Source organism: Panicum virgatum, chromosome 2N (assembly GCF_016808335.1).
Source record: "Panicum virgatum strain AP13 chromosome 2N, P.virgatum_v5, whole genome shotgun sequence".
NCBI classification, from domain to species: domain Eukaryota; kingdom Viridiplantae; phylum Streptophyta; class Magnoliopsida; order Poales; family Poaceae; genus Panicum; species Panicum virgatum.
Window position 1 is genome coordinate 63,711,410 of NC_053146.1, and position 18,716 is coordinate 63,730,125.

Below are 18,716 nucleotides of genomic sequence, written 5' to 3' on the forward strand. Positions count from 1 at the left end.
CTACAGCAACCATCCTCTAATCACGCAGTCAAAAGCCTCATTAGATTCGTCTCGCGATTTATACGAGGGGCTGTGGAGGTAATTTTGTAATTAGACTTTATTTAATACTCTAAATTAGTGGTCAAAGGGCTAAAAAGTTTTCGCGAAAACTTTTACACCCCAAATCAAACATGACATGTAAAATTCATCCATGAATGATTCTGTACTGGCATAATGACATCCAACTTCTTGCCGCTCTGAAACGTCGCGTGCTTCCGCGGGCACACTTCGCCATCCAGCATTCCGTAACCACCGTGCCACGCTCTGTTCAGCTACTTTATCAACCAGCCAGCAATATTTTTTTCTCACACCAAATTAACATCAGCCATCAGTACTTTTCTCTCATAACAAATTAGCACCAGAGCCACAGCTAGCCAATGCATGTGCAGGAATATATACCAGCCTCTCAAAGAAAAAAAAAAGCTTTGCCTGTGACCTCATCGGAAGAAAAGCGTCGCCAATGATTTCAGCAGCTGGGAACTAATATTCTCCCTTTGTACCAGGAAAGGTAGAAAAGCCTTCGCCTTTGATCTCATCAGAACAAAGTCATTATCAGAAGCTTAAAAAAACCGAACTCTTGGCTGGCAGCAAAACTAGGAAACCTGTCGATCGAGCTGGCCGATAACAATTCTGCCGCTTTTTGCAGACACACACGACCACGAAAAAAAATCATCTTTACTATTCCCGAAGCACGAGTGATCGGCCAGATATAATACCTCACATTACCGTCTTTTCGAGAGTATTTTCACAGCTATATGATGCACCCGTTATTTAGCTAGTTTTTACAAAAAGCAACAAAAGGTAGTTAATTCTGACTGCATACCTCTTACCTCTATCTGGTAGTATTGTAACATTGCTTGTTAACAAGGTATACACAGAATTCAATCAGCTATTTGTTCTCTGCCTCATTTCTGTGGTCAAAACAGATTTCAATTACACATGCAAATGTGAAGATAACTATCGCTTAAAATCACTGTCAGTAAAAGTTGTCCTGTTTCTGTTTGAAATTGTGCTTTCGGCAAGCCAAAGGATGCTAGCTCAGTTGGTTAGTCACTCCGGCGGCACCCCTCGGGTCCTGAGTTCGACTCCCCGTGGGAGCGAATTTTAGGCTGAGGGTAAAAAAATCCCCTCGCTGGCCCTGTGTGCCAAAGCATTGGTTGTGAGCCGGCCCCAGGTCGGCCTGAGGACCCTTACATGGCCCAGGCAGGTAGTCCCCAGGGGTTACGTCTCCCAGTGTCAGGGCGGGGCCAGGGTTCGGGGATTTTCTCGGTCGGGGAAGCCGAGTCTTCTCTTAGATAATACCGGTGGGGCGGTCTTTCCCCACCCGGCCGAGTTTTTCTTTCGGCAAGGAGCAAAATTAATATAATCATTGCCGACATCTTCTCAAGTTGCACCATGTCACATGAATACTGTGTCACCTGATGGCAAAGTTGTTCGTTGTAACACCACCATGCTTTGGCTGGAGCTGCTTTATGTAATACTTGGATCCACGTGACAAATTGATACGTTTTCTCCTCTGCTCAGGAATATAATTTATGGAGCACTCAGAGAAGCCACGCCGCACAAACCTGAAAACATTTCAAAACTAAGGCCATGTTTAGTTCCAAATTTTTTTCAAGATTCCCTATCACATCGAATTTTTGGACACATGCATGGAGCATTAAATGTAGTTTAAAAAATAATTAATTATACAGTTTAGTTGTAAATGATGAGATTAATCTTTTGAGTCTAATTAATCATTGTACACTAATTGCCAAATACAAACGAAAGTGCTATAGTAGCCAAACCCAAAAAATTTTGCGAACTAAACACGCCCTAAACACAAGGTTGAAGCACAAAAAAAGCCCAAAATCAAAACAATGTTACTATCTGCACCTAGCTGGACATCAAAGTTGTTTTTCCCATGTAATGATTGTACTTCAATATTCAGTAACTGTAACAGGTCCTATTGAAACCATGTGAAAGCAGCATTCCAGATACTCATGTAGATTCTCAAAAGATGAAATGAATATCAAAAAGAGAGTCAAGTGGATTAAAGAAACATTGCACAGAGCAGATCAAACTAGGGACTACATTCAATAATGCGTGCTATAGCCAGCCACAAGGTCCACAAAATGTCGATAGACCCAACACAAACCAGGAACTATAGCAATTCTACATAAACTAAGGCAACAGAGAACACAACCATTGAGTTAGGTCAAGGCTTTTGGACCATCAATGTAATGAGACAAGAGAAAGAACCAAGGTATACCAGTCTGCAGTCCGGGTAGTAAGCAAGAATAATTTCTCAAGACCAAGCGATAACGCCATCTTCTCGACGTAATCTGAAGCATAACAATAACCATGAGTAAAACAGAAAAAAAGGTGTTTAGGCTGTTATAGTACAAGTTCAACAAGATCAAACTCTTTAACATGAAGGAGGACACACTAACTGCAAAGTTGAGGAACACAAAACAGTTATGTATTAGAGAGCAGAGACCCCAACTTTAACACCACTTTATTGGTCTGCGGAATCTTCTCCTAATCTAATCTTTAAGGATTGTGTGTGCACGTGAGAAAGAGGGCACAAGTAAATGTGGGCATGGTGCTGGGTATATGGTTCCAATAAAAAATCGAGAACAGATTCTGTTTATCCATGTACCAAGTAACTTGTCCATGCAATGAACGTACCAAGTAACTTGTCCCCCTGACCTCTTCCTCTGCATTCTTCAGATACAGCAATTGCAGCAACCTCACCAGATTTTTCCTCAGGAAACAGAAACAGAGCAGCACAAGCAATGATTGAACCATCTCTTTCAACAACATAAAACGAGTTCAATGCTTCAAGAAGCTGGAGAGAATATAAAAAGAAAGCATTAAGAAAAGTTAAACCCACCCAATACAAAACAACGTTGTAATCAAAAGTGTTCATAGTTAACACACCTCTGTATCTGTTCTCCGAACCAAAATGCCAGAATCCTCCAGTGGTTGGATAATTTTCCTTATGCCAGGAAGATCTTCAGCTGTAGCCATCCTTGTTCCTTCATAAACATCCCTGAAAACATATGGAAGGGAATAAACCATGATTCCCATGACAGCATGTAGATGCTAGATTCCAATAGGCACCCGTTTCTCCATAAAACATTCATGGCAAACATTTGTTACCCAAGCACAAATTTAATTTCTCATGTCAAATAATTTTTTTAGCAATTAAGGACTACAAAAAGAATGACACTACATGTTTAATTAAAAAAAGCTTCCATGTTGATAAAAGATAATGCAGGCACTAGACTATTAGCAAGAACATTAGAGCAACAAATTTGAAAAAAAATGATAGAAGAGCTATAGAATACCTAGCTATCATTGTTCCTGCACCATCTCTTGTAAACAATTCTAATAGCAGTGATCCATCTACAGTTCCATCTATGATATGAACTCTTTGAACACCACCCTGACATTTGGATGAAACAAATGGTCAACAGATAGTCAAGCCTAAGAAATAGAAGCTTTCATGCCACTAGTAAGCTTACACTTTCCAAAAGCATATAGTTTGGTTGTTCATTGGATGGACATTGCTTGTTTTTGTACAAAGGGAAAACGCAAACAACACAGACATGTTGCCATCTCAAACTAAGCTCAAGTTCTGATCTCTAGGAAAACTTCATAGCTACATGCTACTGCACTATAGTACTGAGCAAGACCATAAAGGCTACAATAAATAATGGTACACTAACTCATATCCCACTGAAACACGAGGATGCTAGCCCTCCATGCTTCCACCCATCAATATATTAAATGCCCATTTCCCACAAATTTCGTATCCCAATACTGATTCCATCATCAGATACCACAATCCAAACAGCCGTTAAGTTGAAATGCTGCAAATGTATCCCAACATGCCACCTTCCTTACATGAAAAAAATTCAAGTAGCATGAGATTGCATGGCCAGTTCATGGTAGCCCATCAAACATGCATGCAGATCTAACATGAGATACAGCATGACCATGGAATTATATTAATCAACAAGACAACAACCCTTACTGTAAGTAGCAATTTCAGAGAACATTTTTTGCTACTTTGTACTGGATAACATTTAAAAACTTATGATATACATGTAAGCACTCAAAACTATTAATCTTCAGACAGAACCACATAATTTAACAGAATAGAGAATGTCAAGTGTAAGGTGAAACACTTACGTGGCATACATATGCTGCTGCAGCCAACTCAGAAAGATAACCATTTGATCTGCTTAACCGCTCTTCACCACCAATAGCAAACCCTTGCTCACCAGAATAAATACCATTCCCATTATTAAAGCCCAAACCGTTTTGAAAAGAAGCAGCATACCCGTTTACAAGAGCCCTAACACTCATTGATGGTTTATATACCCCCTTGTGTAGAGAATTGATACCCTCCTCATCCACAACCTTGACATAATTTGCAGCAATATCACTTTGCTTAGCACGCTTTCTAATCAACAAATCAGCTTCTTTAATAGACATGAAATGAATAACTCGTCCATGCTCATCAAATATTTGACCATCTACAATGCACACAAGTTTATCTGCCTCCATTGCTAACGCACATGCAGTAGCAACCTCGTAGGTGCTGAAAATTTCCAAACAAAGAATTTTGTTTAGTATGCTGGCTCCAATGCATGCAAATGAGCAGGTGTTATAGTAAATTGTATGCTGGCTCCAATGCATGCAAATGAGCAGGTGTTATAGTAAATTGTTTGCACATAAGATAGGACATTTGCACATATCTTTTGTATCATATTGTGCACACACTGATGGTAAGAAAACATGAAAATTAAAAAGTAAGGAAACAACATACTTGCAATTTAACACTTCCCCCGAACTCGAGTACCCCATGTTACTGACAACAACTATGCTATCGCTGTCAAGCCTCTCTCTTATCCGCGAAACATCTATTTTCTTAACTTCACCAGTGAATCCGTAGTCAATACCATTAACCACCCCTCTTCTCTGCCAAAGGAAGATACATAAATTGAATACTGTCATTGCAGGACCCCGAGCCAAGTTCAGCAGAACTAATAAGTACAGAAAACAGAGCTAGGAAATGATCACAAGTAGTATGTATGCACTTATTTCTGAAGCATATGGTTTCACTTTGGATTGACTTCATTGTGTTCAGGGATGAAAGCGGTTGGGATCGGTCGGGAAAAGACCCTAACCATTTTCGTTTTCATATTTTTATTCGGAAGCGAAAACGGAATCGGGAAAGCTCGGTCGGAAAAACGAAATCGGTTATTCAGGATATCAGAAACGGTACAATTCGATCGGAAGCACATCGATAACGGTCGGAAACCGGTACTTAAAAGCGGGAACACCAATGCATGTAATAACTTCAAACGTCCAACTCAATGTAACAAGATACAACCATGTATAACACATTGGTAAAAAAAAATTATAGACAGATAGCATCGCAAATATAAAGGTGACTTGTGATGTAGGTCTTGCACATATCCATACGAATAGATGGTCCGCGACATTTTAGGCATAAACTACTTGAAAAAAAAAGAAGATAATCGTTGAGAAAAAATGAAATATAAAAGTAAACCTGCTCAGCTAGTTTCCTTTTACGTGGCTTCGTCAACACGTGTTGCTGCTGGCCTCTAGGGCCTTGCGGCCCATTGCAGCTGAGCACAGCGCAGAGGCGCTCACGCGCACATCGACAAGCATGCAACAGCCAGGCAGCCAGCTGATCCAAATTTAATCCCACCTCGTCAGCAGAGCGCAAAGGGCAACTCAGATTTGCTATAAAAGCAAGCAAGCCAGCCCACCACGAGAACGCGGATGGAGCTATTGCGGCTGGCAGTAGCTTCGCGGGCTGGAAGTGCCAACGGGCTGGAATCAAGTCTGAATATAAAAACGGGAATCCCGTCGCGAATTTCCCGGGTAAAAAACGGGAACCGAAAATTCAGTTGGGAAAATGCCTCAACCGATTTCGATCCCGTTTTCGCCGTTTTTTCCCGAATTCTTTCCCGAATCCGTTTTTTCCCGAAAATATGATGTCCGGTCGGTTAAAATGGTATTCGGCGTCGGTCGGTACGGGAATTTCCCGTTCCTGCTTTCATCCCAAATTATGTAGTAACAAAAAGAAGGAAAGAAAATTAGGGTTATCTTTCTTATGAAGAGCTATTTACAACCGTTGAAGTTGCACATAGGATATGCTATAAAAACTAGTATAATAATGAGATAAAAATTAGATATTCAAAAGCCCATTCACTTATATGTATTCACCTTAGCACCAAGGAAGTTGCCACTTGCAACGTTATCCACAAGACCATGCCAGCGTCCAATAACACCATGTCTACGGAGATTTAACATTGGAGGACCCGGAGAAAGTTTTGCTTCTATTGTCAACCGTATTCTACCAGCTGCCTCCATTGCAGCTTCTAATGAATCAGAATCAGTAATTCTGTACTGACCAACATACTTGGCCTTCTTCCCTACAGGATTTTTCATAAAGTGAGAACATGCACTACCAGGAGAATTAAGAGATGCGTAGATGCAGTAAGAATTGAAACCAACCAAAGTTAGCAAAAGCAAATGATAGATCATTACAGAATAGTTCGCAAATCATACAGATATAGAGTCCTGGAAGCTTTGCGGGTCAAATGTAGCAGTCAATTATATGCCACAGGATGACAGGAGCTAAACGATTCTCTAAACTTTCTTACTGTAGTTCTCTTGATATGCTCAGTAGATATCATTTATGTTGTAATTGTGTTAAAAAAAAGTCTGGTATATATAGAAATCTACACGCGAATGGTAAGAAGTGAATTTCAAACTTTTTTAAAAAATTTCATAGCCATTTTTGTGTAGCACATGTATTCGCAAATAGAATACTGGCTTAATAATGAATTGTGAAGATGCTTGATATGGGTGTTGGCGTGTTGCACAGAACTGACCTCTTTCTGACAGCAACTTATCAATTTGAACATGTGTTCCTGGAACAAGAACAAATTTGATCCCCAGACCATGGAGAAGTGAGATATCCTGCATATTTGAGAAAATATAGTACTGTTGGTATTGGGAAATGGGAATCCCTGTGACAAAAGCCTAAAATAATTAACCTCAAGAGTAAGATTATCATTAAACTAATTCTTCTACTCCTTATTACTCCGTACTTTGGTGATGTTTATTTTTCTTAAGGGTCTCCAACTCAAATTGTTGTGAGGCCTGGATACAGCAATTGTCCTACCTGACGCAATTTTCTTAAGGATCGAGAAGAAGGTCAAATGTACTCTGAACAAATAATCAGATGAACGAAAACACAGCAAAGCAAACAGCCCGAGCAAAAATCCCAAATTCCCAATACCTGCAGAACACGGTCGAAATGTGGCCCGGACACCACCTCGCTGGAGATGACGACCACGAAGGTGCTCCCGCGGTGGCCCCGGATGTATGGCCACGCCTCCCGGAAGAACCCTACAAACTCCTCCCCGGGGTCCACAGCGGCGGCGGCGCCGCCCGAGCCGGAGTTACCAACCGCGCAGCACCGGACGCCGGTCCCCCGCCAGCGGCGGGTAACTGCTACCCGCCGCAGTCTCCCAGAGAGGAATCCATTTGCGGCGGCCCGGGCGGCGGGCCGCAAGACCTCGCCTGCGAGGCGCCCCCCGGGTGCCCACGTGACCATGTAGAAGCTTCGAACCCTAGGGAAGTAGGGGGTCGGTCGGAGAGGGAAAAGGTCGTGTGGTTTTGCCGCGACGAGACCTTGTTTTGGGAATGGGTGGAATTAACAGGAAACGGATCGGATTTGGATAGCACATTTTATCATATTTTAAATCGAATACGAATATAAATTTAAATATTATCAGATACGAATACGAAATAGAAGTCTCGGATTCGGATATTGACTTGACATATAAGCTAACATTTAGCTATTTTCTTTATTAATAGTTTTAGATTATAAAATTATTATAGATGAACAGACTAAAGCATAATAATATAATAAACATATCTAGTTAAAAATAATTTATTTATCAATAAATGTGTTAATAAATAAATACATATAAATAAAACTCAAGAAAAAGTATATTGTAATAAACATATAAATATTTTTTATTATATATAAATAAAAAATATAGAAGTAATTCAAAGATAAATAAGAATATTTAAAAGTAAATTTAATATAAATTAATAATATGGGCGATGAGAAAGAAATACAATTTTTAAATAGTTTTTGAATGAAACGGATACAAATAGTGTCGGATATTGTCGAATACGGATATAGAATCGAATAGAGAAAATCAATGAAAATCGAATTTGGATGTATCCACTTTACTACCACATTAAATTTGAATACGGATACGGATATCTATGCTATAATCTATACTATAATGATCCAAACAATTGAAATTAGCATGTACCTAGATAAAACACACATATCTCTCACGGTGTCCCCACCTGTTAGGAAGGTGGACAATGAAAGTCTGGTGATGAAGGAAAAAATCACTTTTTCTAAAATATTTCCCATAATTTGTTGCTTTTTTTTCACCCAAAAAATTTCTTACCCATTCGGGTCAGAACATCTCCAACAAATTATATAAATTACCATAAATAGATAAAAATAGAAAAAAAGTCAGTAAAACTAGCTTCCAACAGATTAGCTAAAGTCCTAGCTTCGCTTTCCCATTCTGCATCCCACAAAAACCGGTCGGCATCTTTACCGATGGCCCGCGTTCGCCATCCCTCCGCGTGGTCCCGCCTGCAGGTGATCGCGCCGCCGCAGCGCTCCCCCGCTCGGCGCCGCCAGCTCCCAGGCTCGCCGACCGTCGCGCCTCCCTGCCCGGCGCCACGAGCTTTGCTGGCCGCGTGCTCCGCCGGCCCCCGCGCCTCCCTGCTCGGCGCCGCCGCGCTCCCGCGGCTCGCGGACCGCGAGCTCCGCCGGCCGCCGTGCCTCCCTGCTCGCCGGTCCCGAGCTCCACCGCCCGCAAGCTCCGTCAGCTGCTGGCCCAGCCTCCAGGTCCTGCTCCCATCTGCTCCGTGACCGGTTGCCAGAGGACGCCGCGCGTGTCCGCCATGACCGCTATGGCTGAAAGCTCCGCTCAGCAGCTCGATTAGCCCAGCTCGAGATGTTTCAGTTCGATTCCTTCCGTGAGATGCTCCACCAAGACCTCCCCGACGAGCTCCCCCAACCGGCCGCTGCCGTGCCAAGCTCGGCCACCGTCGCCTCCTCCCGCACTCGCGGCCGCCGTCGAGCCCGGTCGATGGGAGGGGAGAGAAAGGGGATGATACTTGGGACCCACGCGTCAGTATATGTTGGGGTTGGGGGGAGAGTTGATATTTAATCTGTTGGAGAGTACCACAAAATAAAGAGACTATTTTAATTAAATACTAACATATGTTCACAAATAATTGATAAATTTCACTTTACTATTCAAAGTTTGACCTTGAATTTTCTTATAAATTCATTGTTATGTCATTTTAAACATGTGTCGTATTTAAAGTATTCTTGACACAAAATATAATGATACTCTAAGTGTTTTTGTTAACTGGATATTTTTTAAATAATTAGCGGTCAAAATAGCAATAGTAAAAATTAAAGTTGACAAGTATTCGTGAACAGATGTTAATAAATAGTTAAATAAAAATTTAACTTTAGTTTGATTGATCTAAACTGTTGGAGATGCTTACCGCGCTCAATCCCGCCCGTCAATTACGCCATTCCCACCAAATCCTTCCCCGTCTGCCGCGCACGCGCTGCACGCAATCCCCTCCCCTCCACAGACCTCGTCCCTCCCGCCGCCACCTCTCCGCCGCCACCCCTCCTCCTTTCTCGCCCCCCGCTCTCCCCCGCGGCCCTTCCACTCCCCTCCCCCAGCGACGCAACGTGCCTGGCTGCAGCGTGACTCGCGCGGCCTGCGAGGTGGCACGGCGGCCTGGAGGACACGAGATCTGCAGGCTGCGGCCCACTCGCCTCCTACCCTCCCCCTCCCACGTCGGAGTCTTCCCGCTATTGCCGCCGACGAGGCACGGCGGCCTGGATGCCACGCAACGGCGAGGCAACGGCCGGCATAGCCAGGCGGGGCCGCAGTCTTGCCATTCAAGATCATGGAGAACCACGTCGCCGGCCCGCCGGGAACCGACGTCCACCGCTCCGCCACCGTCTCACCATTGCAGATAAAAAAGAAGCCCGCCGGGAATCGACGTACGCTGCCGCAACCATCACCCCATCAGAGATTACTCCGTCAACATCATGTGCGTCCAAAGCCAAAACACAGCACTCCAGTTACAAGCCCAATTCAGTTTTGGTTAATATTTTTCTCCACAGAATAATTTAGTTTATGTATACAAGTGCATCCATGAATTATTTGTAATAAACATCGGGCATTATTTGTATAGTATAAACTGCAGATGGTCCCGTTCCTTTAAGCTATTCTCAGCAAGACAACTTGCAGCCTCAGTCAACAGGTATGGTCAACTTTTTCTGTGTCCTTTAAATTTCAAAAAGGGCAGAGCTTATTATTCACAATTTCTATGGCGGCAACTCCATGCAGTTCTGGATACAACCATCGAAACAAATGAAGATAATCAGTGGCTCCATAGGGAATCAAACAATACTGACTGTCGGTACCCTGTAGTAGGGATACCCACTCCTACTGCAGTAAGGCATGACTCGCGTGGTCATCCATAACTACGCACTAAGGGGTGGAGCAGCCGGGCCCCAGGGGTCAGGCTCTTACCCCACCGGGCCAACGGCCCCGGACCCGTTCCCCGCTCCGGGATGGGTCCGGTGACGCCACGTGTCCCTGAGGAGGGGAAGCTCCGCGCCAACAGCCGAGGGCTCGGACCCCCCATAGGGGTCCGGGACCTCCCCGCGTCCGTCCGGACCTCCCACGCGCGTAGAACCAATATACCACCGGGGCGGGGTCTGGGGGTGCCACGTGTCCCGCAGGCGCGGGCGCGAGTCTTCCGCTGGAAGACTCCCCCACCCACCGCATTCAATGCGGGTGGTTGAGGCGTGCTCTGCCGCCGCGGCACGCGGGGCAGCTTTTGTCAGGCCTCGCTGTAGACGCATATTACCGAGGTACACAGTGCAGCCTCATCCGCGCAGAGCCCGTCTGCCGCATTAAATGGATACGATGGCACGGCACCCTTTCATCATACCGCCTACACCGCAAGCTACACGGCCTGTTCAGCTACGCGGCAGGCTACGTCGCAAGCTACGCCCTGGCACCGTTTCGACAAGACATGGCATGGCTATGCCGGACGGAAGATTCCCACGGGCAAAGCAAGGAAGTCCCGGAATAAGATCTTTCCCAGGCGTAGCACCATAATAGCGTTAGGCCATTCGTATTAAATACAACATCGTTGGACCCACCTGTCGGGGACTCAACGGCCATGTACGCGCCTCCCTTGAGATATAAAGGGGAGGCGCTCGCTGCGCACGCAAGTCTCTCTGGACTCTCTGGAGACTCGCTGGACACTCTCACAACACAGGCTCGGATTCACTTCGAACAACCCCATTCTCAACCTCTTGAGAGCACAAGCAATACAATACACAGTGGACGTAGGGTATTACGCTCCGGCGGCCCGAACCACTCTAAACCCTCTGTGTTCATCGTGTTCTTGCATCTATCTAGATTGGACTAATCCTAGCTACCCCCGAGTACTTACCCTCTAGGATTAGGCGGGTGCACTACGCCACCCGGCTGTAGGTTTGCAGACCACGACACTGACAATGTCATGCAGCAATTTTCAGGTAGCTTTGTCTTAACCAAACTTTTGGATACTCTATTATATGATATAATCAGTCCAACTTTTGATACCTATAACTTGGGATATCATTTTTATTGCTAATTTCTTTCATGACTTGCATTTTGCAGTCACTGTCGCATTGTTCAGTACAAGACAGCCTACTATTCATTTTATCTTCCTGTTCCTTTCAATTGTCTGGATGGTACTCTTAGCATTTAATAAGATGTCTCTGCTAACAATATTATACTCCATTCAAGGTTCCATGTGCACTTTTGCTGGCTGGTGAGAACTTGGATTGGTGATGTACAGAACATTCTTGTTGAATTGGGAGCATACTTTATTTCAAAAAAAAAAGAAAGAATTGGGAACATACTTTCAAGTCCAGGTAATGCTCTTGTTTTTTTCTAGGTGGAATGATATGAACTGTCTATATTGAACTACATCTGATTGGTATTCATCTACAGGATGATTATCCAGATTGTTTTGGTGATCCTGAATTCATTGGCAAGATTAGCACTTGCAGCTTCTTTGTTACTAATTTGATCTTAGTGTTACTGTGCAGTAGTCTGCGGCCAATGCTCTATTTTTTTTAATTTATGATGGTCTTATCAACATGAACTCTTGTCACAGATCGGAACTGGTTTTTGGATACAAGAAGTGCTCTTGGTTAGTTGTGCAAGCTCTCGAACATGCTGATGAGGACCAAAAGAAAATCGTATTTGTAAGTACTTTTAATTTGGCTAATTTTCAGAACAAAGAAGATAGTGCCTGAACTCCTCATATCTGGACAAGAAAATTATGGGAAGTCCGATGCAGTTTGTGTTGCAGAGGTGAAGGACATGTACCAAAAACTTAAACTGGAGGTATATCCATGTCCTTATCATTTGCCCTGGAGTCAACCATTTCAGTATTTGATTAAGAATTGTCAATTCATCTTGCATTTCTGCGATTACAAGAGAATGTTAGAAAACCTAGCAGTGTGTTACTACCTGGTTGGTGGTAACTCTGCTAGCATTCCTCTGTTTTGTCAATATGTAGTGATTCTAGATCATGAATTCTTGGGCGCCATTTGAATTCATGGATCTTATAGAGGTAGTATTACTCTCTCAGTTGTTTATGGACTTATGGCTAATTTCTCTAGCTGAACGGGCCACTGTACATTAAGCAGATTATTCGGTAGTTGCAATATTTCACTATTGGAACTGGACCTAGAGCAGTCTGGGCCTTCTGTTTGGGAGATGCATTATGGATTTCTATTTATTTTTTCTGTTAAATTATTGGACTATTTTTAGCTAACACAGTTGCTGCTTCTGCATCTTGTGAAGAGAAAATTGCATATTTGCTACTTTCTTGACCCAATCTAGGATTTGTTGTTATAAAAATATGAACTGAAAACTTTACCCCAGCCTCTTCGAACTATGAAATATTGTTTTTCTTATGCAGTTCTTTTCAGATTGGTATAGGTGATGTCAGTAACATGCCTGACTTTACCTTTGTGGAAAATGTGACCCATGCCAATATTTGTGCTGAACAAGCCTTGTGTTCAGATGCAGCTTCTGTTGCTGGGAAGGTACATTTGTATAGATAACAGGGCTATGTTTCAGTGATATTACTTTTATGGTTAATTCTGTGCATTGAATTTTTAAAGCCATTTTTGTCACCAATGAGAAACCTATGGAAACATGGGAGTTTATGAATTGCATAATGGAAGCTATGGCCTGTCAGAGGTATTTCTCCCTCCCTCTTTGCCCCTCTCAACTGATTTGCAGACATCCATCTTATTGTCTCTCAGCACTCTGTCTTGACTCAGTTGAATTTAAGTCTTGCTTCCGTTCGTGCTTATTAGCTGATGAGAGATGCCGGATCCAATCAATGTTCCTTACTGATTCTGATTATATTACTTTTGTTACTCTGCTAAGCAAGTTCATTCTGAGCTGACATCACTTTCTAAACTGGTATATGGGTAGGCTATCTGTTACTACATTCATTGTTGATTAGTTGAATTGATGTATGTTTCAGAGCTTTGGGAATTGACTTAGCATGGATTGATTATGGGAAAATGTTGTTTTAAGCTCAATTTCTCCATGATACCTTGCAAACATTTTGACACTACAAAATGAGTTCCTGCAGAATTCAGTTGGTTTCAAGGATCCATTACTGAATAGTGGTGTATCCAGTTAATCATAAATGTTTTTTACTGAATATGTTATTTATGTCCAAAATATCATATCTGAATATCTACACTGCTCTAAAGTTTTTGTAATTATTTGCGCATGATAGGTCTTTGTCAAGAATCTGTGCAAGGATCGCGCTGCCTGGCCACTCAACAATATGGAAAGCTCATACAAGTTTACGGTGAAGCATGTGCAGCTCTGGAAAGTGGCCTTCCACAGCACCTCTCCTAGATGGGTCCATTGCTTCTACCTCGCTGCTCTCGCCTCATTCTAGCCAAGTAAGGATTTTTTCCCCCCTCTCTCTCTCCCTTACACAAGCCAAGAACTTTGCTTTTAGGAGATTGATTTATACTTGGCATGTTTTCCTTGTTTCACTCTTTCCTTCGGGATTGTATATATAAAAACTCAATTCCGGTTTGTATCCATGTTGCTGTTGTTGGTGGCATACTGCACATTTCTCACCTAATCACTGAGTTTTTTAATGCTCAGCAATTTTGTCATTATCGCATATGCTTCTATTATAATATCAGGTGGCGACTTCCATGGCATCACCGCGGGGGTGGTCGATCTGGGAGATGGTGCTGGAGACCGTCGCGGCGTACCACAACCAAGAGCGGATGAGGCGCAAGCTGCGCAAGATCCTAATATTTGTAGTGGCTCATTTCCTGCTCCTATATTCAAGGTTGTTGTCTTTCCTTTTTTTCTGACAAAACCTGTAGTAAGGTTTTCCAATTTTCTTTCTATGAAGCATCTTTTGCTTCTAATAACCTTCTCTCTAAGGTGGTCAAAAGAATTATGGCTAGCAAGGTACAGACACAACAATTAAAGTAATGTTGTTAAGAGCTGAGTGATATGAGGATTAAGCATCATCGGTCACGTAACCTCTATTAGGAACTCAACGATTGACCATCAGCTCTAAAGATTATTGTTTTCGGTGTGCATTGCTATTGTGTTAGTCTTTGTATCCATACTCAGTCTTGAATCATGATAATTTTAATTTAACATTACATTCGAAATCAGCTGTTCACACGATCTCACACTGACTATAAAGGACATTCTAACTATTTTTCTTGGTAGACACTTCTTTGTTGTATGAGCCTGGACTATCCATATTTAACAATGCCCTTGTGTGCATTTTTTTCTTCAGGTTCTTTTGAGGAATCGAGTGATAAGTAAAGGGAGCAAGCTAAAAAGTTGATGGAGTGATAAGTAAAGGGAGCAAGCTAAAAAGTTGATGGAGTACCGGATATTATTTTTGTTTCCTCCTAATTATGATGATCATTTGCTAATACCACTCTACCATATAATAGATATCGAGTTACTGATTCTGTTTATGTTATTGTCTCATTAGAACAAATTAGAGGAGCTTTAAAAGTTTTAATCTGCAATTTATTAATTATTTTTTGCGAAAAGTTGCTACTTATCATGTAGGGAACTTCCATGGAGATTATTAAGTCTCATAATTAAGTTAACATGGAGATACGCAACAACTAACTCGCAATCGACTGAAACAATAAGAACGGACCAGTGTCTAGCAGAACCTAAGTAAATATAAGGTTCATGCTGTATTTTTATCGAGTTACTGATTTTGGAGTTAGGATTCTTTTTAATTGGTGACAAGTTATGGGGCAAAATGGACTTTTCTCTCTCTTTTTAACAGGTGCGTACCGCACGTGCCTCTCTGCTAGTCCATATTGATGATTAAGTGGTAGGGTTGAAAATGGGACGGGAAAATCCCGTCCCGACCGGCCCCGTTTACTGTTTAAACCGACCGTAAACCGTTTCTGCGAAAAAAATGGAAAAATGGGAAAATAAAACAGGAAAACGGACGGGAACAGGAACGGTTGGGGTGTTTTCCCGACCGTTTTCACGCGCTGCCGCGCCCGCCAATGGCAGCGCGGCCACTCGTCGCGCGCGCTCCCTCCCCGCTCGCCACGGCGCGCGGCACATGCCGCGCATGCAGCAGAGATCGCGCGCCGGTAGCATCCAAAAGAGGCTCTCGGTTCTCGGCTAAGTATCACCGATACGCGATACGCCGATACGGATATGGGTACGGCAATACGGTGATATGGCGATTTTTAAAAAATAAGGATACGCCGATACGGCAAGTATATATATTCTTAAAAACATAAATTGCCAAATAATTTTTGAGAACGAAATAGATAATAAACACATTTTCAAAGGGCCAACACACATAGCAAATGTTCAAGTTCAACCAGAAATAGCTAAATGATTAGTTCAATCTAGATGGGCCTACGTTGATGGGCTCCCGATGCTCTTTCAAATGAGGTGTTATTGGCCCAAAAGTATCGGATGGAGTATCGAGAAGTATCGGACGAAGTATCGAGAATTAAATCTTTTATTTTTAAATTATAATTTCTCTATAATTCCCAATACGTATATCGGGCCGTATCGAGGCGTATCGCCGTATCAGATCGTATCGGATACAGGTATGGCACCCATTTTGAAGTATCGGTGATTCATAGGTTCTCAGGCGGGGAGACGGGGATGGGGACGCGCCCCGCCCCGGCTGGTCTCGCGCGTGGCTGGCTACCGGAGCTCAGTAGGACATGGGGCCGTGCTCCACTTCCACGTGTGGTGGGTCGTGTACGAGGAGGGTGAAGGCGCCGGCCTTACGTGTCCGTGGATGCCATTCCAGCTGCACACGCCCATCATCAGACGAGCGAGATCAAGAAGGGGGTAAACACATCTCGTGAACTTTTGGGTTTTCCGTATGTGCTCCCAATTCCTGAGAAAACAGTGTAAAACTGAGATTTGCTAGAGGACGGAGGAAGCGAGCTAGATGCATTGCATCCCAGTATGCCACGGCGTATGCAAGCGCTAGCTCTTGCCTTACCGCACGCCACGTGCTCAACAGCTCAAAGACTGTTCGTCACTAACATTGGAGACAAGGGATGACGCATTCGTCATTGCAGCTTCATCTAATAGACTTCTCAGGGATTTTTTTTTGTATAGATATGTAAAGTCTACTATAGTCAATAAGCACGGTGATCAACAGCCGGCGGCCGGTGCTGGTTTTGACGGGCAAGCAGGTTACTTTGTGCTACTTGGCGCAGGATTAATACAAAGTTGGGACTCATGTTTTCGCTAAGGATCAACTGGAGATTCTCAAAGATACAGATGCAAATCTCTTGGTTTGGCACAGGAGTGAAGCGCTTGCACTTACTGGAGCATATACGAAGCTGGTTGGCGGGCAGTGCCGCAATACTGGCCAATGAGACACCTAGCGGCGCCCCCGCGACCACGCCATCAATGGCCCGCGCGCCAGCCAGCCAGCCAGTGCCAGCGGCCCAGCCGGCGGAACGCGCCACGGGGGACGGACGAGGCGCCCGAGGCAGCGCGGCATGGCGAACGTGACGGGCAGCCGAAGCGGCCAAGCGACCCGCATGCAGACCCCTCGCCTCCCTCCGTCACCCCATAGCATCCTCGCCGCCTCCTCCCACTGGAACCCACCCCCACCCAACCCAAGCGCCCCCTCCAAAGCGCGCGCCCCCGCGACTCGGCTCCGCCTACGTGTCGGCCGCGTCCCCGCGCGGTCGCCCACGTGGCCACGTACCCCGCCCCGCCTTCCCACGTGCCCCTCCCTCTGCGCGCGTCCGATTGGCCGCCCCGCCCTTCTTAAGCTGCGCTTGCCCCGGCCGGGCCGGGCCGGGCCCCAACGCGCCGCCGCTCCGTCTCAGGGTCTCTTCTCACTCGAGTGATCGAGTCCACTGACCACTGACCCCGACCCTGAGTCCCGTGTGAGCCCGCCGCAGCGCTGTTCGCCATGGCCATGGCGCAGCCGGCAGACCCGGCCGTCAAGGCCAACGAGATCCTGGCTCGGTTCCGCCCCATCGCGCCCAAGCCCGCACTGGCGGCGGCGGCGTCGCCCGTGACGCAGGCCGCGGCCGAGGGCGTGGTGGCCGCCAACCGCGTGCTCTGCCAGCTCCAGAGCAGGCCGTGCCGTGCGCGGAAGCGCGGCCGCCCGACCGTCGTGCCGGTGTCCCCTAAGTCGCCCGCGCAGCCGGCTGCCAAGCGGAAGAGGGCGGCGGCGCCGTACCCGCCGCTCCGGTGCGCGGCTGCCACCGACGTGGTGGCGACGGCGGCGAGGGCGCATGTGTCGGTGGTCGTCCCGGACAGTGCATGCCTCCCTCTGGCGTCGCTACCGCCGGCGGCCACTGTCGCCGAGGACCTGGTGAAGGTGGCGGCGGAGGAGAGGGACGTACCCGTGGAGCGCGACCTACTGCGCAAGCTGCTGGAGCCCAAGGTGGTCTCGCCGCCGGCGGGGCGCCCCGTGTGCTCCACCATCCACGTCGAGTGCATCCGCCGCACCGACGCGACCTGCACCGACGCCATCCCGAAGACGGCGGCGGAGGTGGAGGCGGAGCTTGAGGCCGACGCGCTCCCGGCGGTGGTCTCCGACTCGGGCAACCGCGTCCGGCTGGTGAACGACGCGTACAAGGAAATGGTGGGGCAGCCCGAGTGCCCGTGGCTAGACGCCGTGGCCGCCGCGTCGAGGAGGATCAGCGGGGAGGTGGTGCTGCTGTTGGCCGAGGCAGCTTTGCTGCCGGAGCCCCACGAGGTGCTCACATGCACGGCCAGGATCGAGTGGGAGTACGGCGGGAGGCACCTCCATCTTGGCACCGTGCGACGTCAGCCGTCTGCTGTGCGAGTCCAGGGACAACCTCTTCACCTGGAGGTTCCGCACCACCGACGCCGACGCATCCGTGGGCCGCCGCTCCGGCGACGGCGAGGCAAGCGATAGCTAGGATCGGAGAAGTCTGTACCGCA

At 45.7% G+C, this 18,716-nt stretch overlaps 1 protein-coding gene, 1 long non-coding RNA gene and 1 pseudogene across 40 annotated transcripts; 2 read left to right on the forward strand and 1 right to left on the reverse strand.

Moving 5' to 3' along the window:
• Positions 1-779: 779 nt before the first annotated feature.
• On the reverse strand, positions 780-7,802 carry LOC120661812 (probable amino-acid acetyltransferase NAGS2, chloroplastic). 8 transcript variants are annotated; one of them, XR_005670059.1, is made up of 11 exons: positions 7,370-7,793; positions 6,960-7,047; positions 6,289-6,497; positions 4,859-5,010; positions 4,219-4,630; positions 3,372-3,469; positions 2,962-3,073; positions 2,776-2,869; positions 2,291-2,363; positions 1,389-1,607; positions 780-1,062 (listed from the first exon to the last, which is right to left on the reverse strand). XR_005670059.1 is itself a non-coding variant. In XM_039940771.1 (10 exons), the coding sequence occupies exons 1-10, from the start codon at positions 7,685-7,687 to the stop codon at positions 1,454-1,456; spliced, it is 1,776 nt and encodes a 591-aa protein (XP_039796705.1). In that variant the 5' UTR covers positions 7,688-7,786; the 3' UTR covers positions 780-1,453. The 8 variants fall into 8 exon arrangements, 5 of the variants coding, with proteins under 5 accessions (XP_039796705.1, XP_039796709.1, XP_039796707.1 ...); XR_005670058.1 differs by having other exon boundaries at positions 2,710-2,869; positions 7,370-7,785; XR_005670060.1 differs by having other exon boundaries at positions 2,710-2,869; positions 6,960-6,998; positions 7,370-7,482.
• A 1,886-nt stretch (positions 7,803-9,688) lies between these two features.
• Positions 9,689-15,306, forward strand: LOC120661813. Of its 32 annotated transcripts, XR_005670092.1 has the most exons (8): positions 9,689-10,464; positions 10,551-12,136; positions 12,216-12,614; positions 13,215-13,321; positions 13,400-13,478; positions 14,032-14,203; positions 14,456-14,607; positions 15,073-15,306. It is a non-coding gene; the product is annotated as an uncharacterized LOC120661813 (long non-coding RNA). The 32 variants fall into 32 exon arrangements; XR_005670076.1 differs by having other exon boundaries at positions 9,691-10,464; positions 13,215-13,478; XR_005670089.1 differs by having other exon boundaries at positions 9,694-10,464; positions 13,195-13,321; positions 13,400-14,203.
• Positions 15,307-17,712: 2,406 nt separating this feature from the next.
• LOC120662905 lies at positions 17,713-18,694 on the forward strand (annotated as a pseudogene).
• Positions 18,695-18,716: the final 22 nt, after the last annotated feature.

Excerpts from the sequence above, each read along its gene's own strand:
- LOC120661812 (XM_039940771.1), bottom strand. The coding sequence starts at position 7,687 with ATGGTCACGTGGGCACCCGGGGGGCGCCTCGCAGGCGAGGTCTTGCGG. Across the intron at positions 4,631-4,858 it reads GGGGAAGTGTTAAATTGCAA|CACCTACGAGGTTGCTACTG; the intron begins GTATGTTGTTTC and ends GGAAATTTTCAG. Across the intron at positions 3,470-4,218 it reads CAGCAGCATATGTATGCCAC|GGTGGTGTTCAAAGAGTTCA; the intron begins GTAAGTGTTTCA and ends TCCAAATGTCAG.